General features: G+C 51.5%; 1 protein-coding gene across 1 annotated transcript in view; it reads right to left on the bottom strand.

Moving 5' to 3' along the window:
• BRWD3 (bromodomain and WD repeat domain containing 3) overlaps nt 1-7,334 on the bottom strand; it is a 48,703-nt gene that overhangs the window by 19,085 nt on the left and 22,284 nt on the right. The window contains 10 exon segments of the mRNA XM_018573970.1: nt 1,417-1,524; nt 2,098-2,143; nt 3,193-3,450; nt 4,589-4,665; nt 5,673-5,819; nt 5,906-5,983; nt 6,180-6,376; nt 6,498-6,668; nt 6,760-6,985; nt 7,097-7,225. Coding sequence (XP_018429472.1) covers nt 1,417-1,524; nt 2,098-2,143; nt 3,193-3,450; nt 4,589-4,665; nt 5,673-5,819; nt 5,906-5,983; nt 6,180-6,376; nt 6,498-6,668; nt 6,760-6,985; nt 7,097-7,225 — 1,437 coding nt within the window.

Genomic DNA, 7,334 nt, shown 5'->3' with positions numbered 1-7,334 from the left:
GTGTCTTGTGTATAACAATGCTGATCTCCAGCACGCCCTGGCTGCCAGAGACTCGCAATGTCGCTGCCCCTCCCCCTCGCTGTCACTCAGGCCTCATTTGAAATATTTCTCCTTCTGAGCAGCGTGGTCACACAGCGGCGGGAGCGCACCGTCTACCAGCTCAGCAGCAATGGCACCGATCAGAACGGGATCAAACGCTGCACGCACCCGATCCCCGGGGAGACTCCGCTATGATTTTCAACTTCGCATGATACTTTTTCAGTTCCCTAAGTGGAAGGAATAAGACGTTCTATTACCTCATCTGGCAGAATCTGAATTTTAACTCAACCAGCTCATAAACCTTGTGTTTTGTTCCATGTTATAGTACAATTGTCGACCCATTTAAGTGCTCAGCTGCCCTCAGAAACCAGAGGGGACAACACCGCCATCTGTTAGGTGATCTGTATGGAGAAAGGTGACAACACTGCCAGCTGCTGGGCAGATTTGTATAGAGAGGGGTGACAACACTACCAGCTGCTGGGCAGATTTGTATCGAGAGGGGGGACAACACAGCTCCTGCTGGGCAGATCTGTATAGAGAGGTGACAACACTGCCAGCTGCTGGGCAGATCTGTATAGAGAGGTGACAACACTGCCAGCTGCTGGGCAGATCTGTATAGAGAGGTGACAACACTGCCAGCTGCTGGGCAGATCTGTATAGAGAGGTGACAACACTGCCACTTGCTGGGCAGGAAATGGAGAAGCATCAAGTAGCTTCACCAAGAGTTTGTCTGCTTCATTACTGATATGTCTAAGGGAAGGACTCTCCATAAATCACCACAGAAGCCCCCCAAGGCAGCACCTCCTGTCCCTAGCTGCAGGTAGCCACTTCCAAACCCAGCTTAGTCATTAAAGGAGAACTATGAGGCAAGTGAAAATATCACTCACCTCATAGTTCTAGCCGACCTGTGACAATGAGACTGTCACAGGTCGGCTCAGTAGATCGGGAAGTGAGCGAACACATACCGGCGCTCGCTCACTTCTCGATCCTGTCCCTGCAGAGAGTGGTGACTGTCACTCATGGCTACCTGCAGGGATTCCCCTCTCCGATTCTCTGGCGCTGACTGGCAGAACGGACGGGGGAGGGGGCGGGTACAGCTGGCTCTGCCTGCAATGAGACTCCCTTACTCCCTGCACAGCAGACTGGGAGAGGGAAGGGAGGAACTCTGGGAGAGGGAAGGGAGGAACTCTGGGAGAGGGAAGGGAGGAACTCTGGGAGAGGGAAGGGCGGAACTCTGGGAGAGGGAAGGGCGGCACCGGGAGAGGGAAGGGCGGCACCGAGAGAGGGAAGGGCGGCAGGTGAAGAGATTCCAGGAGGCGGTGGAGGGAAGGTTGGAGCAGACGTGACACAAGGCGCTGCAATGAACTGTAGCCGTACCCTGAGCTCGGTTTTATTCCACGGCTGCTTCTGTAGATTAACACTGTAGATTTTGGATTTCCTCACCGCCCGGACGTACGCCTCGTGGCCTTGTTTGAAGTAAATGACCTGCGCGGGACACACAATAATGGCAAAATCAATGTTACCCCTCCGCAGAAAGACATCCGGAAAGTTTTATTAGCTATAGGAAAAGGGGAAGTTCATGGAAGGAATCTCCCCGGTCGTCATTATACCCGGCCACGGACACATATTGCTGGCCCCATTGTACAGAAACAGGCCCGGCGCTAGCGCAAGGCAAGTCAGGCGGCCGTCTGAGGGCGGAAAAAACAGGGCATTTTGACAAGTACTCGTACAAATTTGCGCTATGGTTTTTTTTTTCTTACTTACCTTCGGCGCGGGAGAGCGTAGCTCCTCCCACCGGACCAGCGCTGACTCGCCGCTGCTCTCCCGCGCCGAAGGTAAGTGGGGAAAAAAACAAACATAGCGCAAACATCGGGGCATTTAGGACGAGTACTTGGGGTCGGGGAGCGGGGGCGCAAAAATGCACCTTGCCTGTGTAGGCAGGAATCCTAGCACCGGCCCTGTACAGACATAACCCCCATCGTCCACAGACACAAAAGGTTTTAACATTGACACAATGACATCTCCTCGAAGTCTTTTAGAAGAAATCATCCTCAGTACCTCGTCTCCCATCTGTGGGACGAAGGGTGTACCGCAGCGCTGAATACTGAAAAATGGCCTGGATGGGAAGGGGGTGTAACACCGCGGATGTCAACTGGTTAATGTCAGGTGATCTTCAATACACAAACATGACAGTGACGAGCATCCAGCGATGTTCTGAACAGATTCTGACTGATCACCTCCAAAGCGGATTTCACCGAACGAGATCCAAATATTCCCACTAATACTCGGAATCCCATCTGCCAAGAACCACACCGGGGTCTATCCACCTCGCCAGTGCCAATCAGCTGTAGCCTTCCCCCGCCGATACCTGGAAGAGGGAAAGGAGAGCCGGCTCCACTCAAAGCTCTGCAGCTGTGTGACGTTACCATACTGGCGCCCCGCTGTCACTATGTGTGCGGAGCAGCAGGACAGGTAAGTGGTGGATGGATATTTTTTTACGGCACGAGACCACCAGGGAATATAAGGGACACTCTCCCCAGTATACCACTAGGGGATTTTGTTTAGGGGTGCAGGGGTGCCCTGACCATCGAAACGTTGCTACACTTGGTGATGTAACTGCACACATGGAAGAAAAGGAACTTGTGGAACTAACTTTCTCCGCGTCGGCCATTCAGGGCCGGATTTACTCTCCCTGCCGCCCCAAGGCCAGGCTCCGCAATGCGCCCCTCCCCCTATCAATGGAGAATGGCAACCAGATGGCAGGGTTAGTTTTAATTTTTCTTTATTGTTTCTTTTTATCACTTTGTTTGTTTGTTTTTTACAAAATGTTACATTTGTATTTATCTTATTGTTTACTTTTATTATTTTATAATTTTTTAAATCTTATTATTGTTTATTTTTTATAATTATTTTTCTAATAATTTGTTTCTTATTATTTTTTACTTTTTAATCACCTGTTTATTTTTTTTATTTAATTATTTCTTATTTTTTTTTGTAATTATTTTTTTATCAATTTTTTTTTTTCACTTAAAAAGGAGAAGTACGGGGTCAGGGATTTTCCCCATAGTTCTCCTTAGGGTAACGGGAGGACACAAACTAGCGTCCTCCCGTCACCCTAAGCTCAGCAAACCGCAGGGCAGGCTGGAATGGGACGAGGTGCCCACAAGCGCTTGGCCCTCTGGCGGAAATTCAGCAACGCGTTTCATGTCTCTAAGAAGAACCTCTACACATACAAGCGGCCGCACCTTCCTGCGAGTTTGTTTGCGTTTCTTCTCCTTGTCGTCCTCCTTGGCGTTCTCGTCCTCGGAACTGCTGCACATCTTGCGGGTGGTCTGACGCGTCTGCCTCTTGGGAGGCTGCAGGTTGATCCCGGCGTCTGCGGTCCAGTCCGAGTACTCGCTGGACGAGTCGCTGCAAGAAACAAAAGCGCTGTGAGGGGATGTCATAGAACAAAAAAAGGCAAAAAAGACGGCAAAGCGCGATTCACTTTAAATAAAGTGCAAAACCGACTTCCTGGCCCAACGTCACCACAAGTAACACAAATACACGGCAACGCACAAACGCTCCGGACTTTATTATCTTCTTCCTGCAGTTGTAGCAAGTCCCCTCCTGCAGAATACTGATTACTCTTCATTCCCTGCAAACCTTTCTCTCCGCAATATAACCCTTTCATTGCACACCAACTACCCCCATCCTGCCTCCATTTCCTGTCTGAACAACTTCAATCATCATCATCATCAATCTGTTGGTCTGCTATTCACAGCTATAAAAGCCTTCGCTGCCACCAATCACTTTTGCTCTTGGTCAAGTGTGGGCGTGATCTATAAAAAGGAGAACTATGGGGGTCAGGGCTTTTCCCCCATAGTTCTCCTCAGGGTAACAGGACACAAACAAGCGTCCTCCCGTCACCCTAAGCTCAGTATATAGGGAGCTACAGCTCGCGGTATACTGAGACGTCGCAGCCGGAGCGGATCCCGACATTACTGTCTGTACCCACCCAGCTGCGTGATTGATCTATCTAGAGGTAGAGCCATCTGTACCCGCCCTCTCCCCCGTCCGTTCCGCCAGTCAGCGCTGGAGGATCGGAGCGGGGAGAATCCCTACAGGGAGCCGTGAGCGACAGTCACGGCTCTCTGCAGGAAGATGATCGAGAAGTGAGTGAGGGACGGTATATAGCTCCCTATATACTGAGCCTAGGGTGACGGGAGGACGCTAGTTTGTGTCCTCCCGTTACCCTGAGGAGAACTATGGGGAAAAGCCCTGACCTCATAGTTCTCCTTTAAAGGACTGAAAAGTTTCCAATGTATGTTGATGGATCAAATCAGATCAGAGTGTATAAGGGTTCATCTGGTTTAGGGTCGGAGGATACAAAAACGCACACAAATGTCTTGAGCGTAGTAATTGAACAGAACCATGTGAGAAGCATCTTCTGGAAGCGGTCACCAGACTTTTCACAGTGCTAATTCATTCGTATTCAGAGAATTTGAAGCGTTCATTTGCTGAGCAGCCTATCGGCACAACCTGAGCCGGACAAATATGGGTGCCGTACCTGGACGAGCTCTCACTCTGCCACGGGGGAGCCGCCTCATCACCGGACGCTTCACTGGTCGCCCGCGACTCTTCATGCTACAAAACAGATTCACCAATTTCATGTTTAATGGTCCAATACAAGATAATGGAAACCTTTAATATTCACATTCAGCCACGCTTTTAAAGATATATCGTATATACAATGTATTGCCAAAAGTATTGGCCCCTCCCAATCATGTGATTCGGGTCCTCCAATCCCCTCCGTGGCCCCCGGTGTATAGGACGAGGCACCACGGCGTGCAGACGCTTCTACAGACATCGGTGAGAGAACGGGTCGCTCTCAGGAGCTCAGTGACTACAAGCGTGGGATGCCGTGATAGGTTGTCACCTGCGCAATAAGTCCATCCGTGACATTTCCCGGCTACTAAATATTCCGCCGCGGTCGCCTGTTACTGGGATTATAACAAAGCGGAAGCAACTGGGAACAGCAGCAACTCAGCCAGGAAGACATTTTGGGCAATTTCATGCCCCCAACTTTGTGGGAGGAGTTTGGGGACGGCCCTTTCCTGTTCCAACATGACTGCGCACCAGTGCACAAAGCAAGGTCCATAAAGACATGGATGGGGGAGGAGGGGGGACGTGACTGGCCGCACAGAGTCCTGACCTCAATACCATAGAACACCTTTGGGATGAATTAGAGGCGGAGACTGCGAGCCCCTCCCCCAACATCAGTACCTGACCTCACAAATGGTCCAACATTCCCATAGACACACCCCTAAACCTTGTGGACGCCTTCCCAGAAGAGGCGGAGCTGTTATAGCGGCAAAGGGCGGAGCCAACCCAATACTGAACCCTACGGACTAAGACTGGGATGTCATTAAAGTGCGGAGCCAACTCAATACTGACCCCTACGGACTAAGACTGGGGGGGCCATTAGAGGGCGGAGCCTACCCAATACTGAACCCTACGGACTAAGACTGGGATGCCATTAAAGTTCATGTGCGTGTCAAGGCGTCCCAATACCTCTGGCGATATAGTGTATATTAATCCTTTATAAAGCACAGAACAAATCACGATACTTCAACCGTCTGGACAGGAATCACCTCGGAAGAGCTGGACGAATCCTCATGGTTGGTGGCTGGTGGGCGTGTCTGAGAATCGTGCTCCATATTGGAGCGGGTCTGGTAGGCGTGCTGACGCTTCTTCTGGATCTTGCGCAGGGCTCGCCCGCTGCAGACTTGATGATCGTTCTGGAAAGAGACGCAGAGGATGAAACACTTCACAGACGTGAAACCGCCATAACGGGGGGTCACCCGGTACAGACAGGAAGTCTTACCCTCTGTGCTGGATGGGAAGGCTTCCTCTTCTTCTCGGTGTTGTACAGGTGAACTTCCATCTCCCCCTTGGAGGTTTGCTGTGGCGCCTCAGTATACCGCGAGCTGTAGCTCCCTATATACTGAGCCTAGGGTGACGGGAGGACGCTAGTTTGTGTCCCCCCGTTACCCTGAGAACTATGGGGAAAAGCCCCGACCCCATAGTTCTCCTTTAAATGAGAACGGCTGTAACCCATAGTGAGCGCTCGGTCTGATCCCGTCCAATGTGCTAAGGACTCGTCTCTCTTACCTGCTGACTCCGTGCTGCAACTCGTTCACCACCACCCGTCTGCTCCACGCCATGAGATCCCGCTCTGTTGCTATCTGGCTTCGAGGAGCGTTGTGATGCATTTGGCGAACTCCTTCAATCTGTCCGCTGCGCCGGAGGCCGACGTTTGGTGGGGACGACAAGTCGAAACTCTGGCTTCGCATGACTGTGTGAAGAGGCGGAATGAAAAGGTGGTTACAATCCGATGATTTTATGTCTGCAGTGAAATGAGGAAGATTGAGACTTGCGACTACTCAAAACAGAAAATAGGGATAGGACATGCTTACAGCCATTCTCGGGGCCTGCCCTGTTCAACAGAGGATTATCCACAGGCTCCGCCTCCTCTGTGTGATGCTCGTCCTGTTCTCTCTGCAATTCTCTGATCAGACCATCGAGGATGCTCTCCTCCTGGCTGCTCGTCTGCTGTCCTATCACTTGTTCCACGACCTCTCCATTACCTGCGAGAGACACACACAGACCTTCCATTAATCGGGAGTGGGAGGGGCTACAGGAAGTGGGCGGAGACCAGATGCAGGGGGGACACATTACCATTGGATACGTATCCAAGCTGCGGGATAAGTTGTTCGTCTTTGCAGTTCTCTCGCCCGGGAACGAGGCGCTGGTATCGGGTTGGGTGAGGATTTCCATCCACGTCCACCAGGAACGGGGGAGGCATGAGGTGCGGGGCCTGCTGAGTCTGCTCATCCAACACATAGTTATTGGTGTCTCGGATCAATGGACGGAAGTCCGTGTGGAAGAACATCTGCTCTGGAATCTGCCGGAACAGGAATAGAATGTCACTCGAGTGGTACTCAGGGAGGGACGCCATGTTCTAGATCCCGAGCTCCTCAATGCTTCCCGCGTCCTCATAGCACACACCGCTCACCTTCTCATACGTTTTACTGCAGCCAAAGCCAAAAAGCAAGAGGTGACCGTGGGAGTCCGTGCAGGCAAAGTGCTGCCCGTCCTGGGAAAACTTGCAATCAAACACGGCGCCGTGTCCCTGCCCTTCAATCTGACCAACACAAGACAGAGAAAGGGTTTCATTATAAAGGGGGAGACACTCATCCGGCGAGAGAGAGAGAGAGAGAGGAGAGCGAGGGGGGGGGAGAAGAGGAGAGCGA

This window comes from Nanorana parkeri, unplaced genomic scaffold, assembly GCF_000935625.1.
Source record: "Nanorana parkeri isolate BGI_ZX_2015 unplaced genomic scaffold, ASM93562v1 scaffold2650, whole genome shotgun sequence".
In the NCBI taxonomy this organism is placed as follows: domain Eukaryota; kingdom Metazoa; phylum Chordata; class Amphibia; order Anura; family Dicroglossidae; genus Nanorana; species Nanorana parkeri.
The sequence above is the reverse complement of the archived record's forward strand: the minus strand, read 5'-3'. Positions and strand labels throughout refer to the sequence as shown.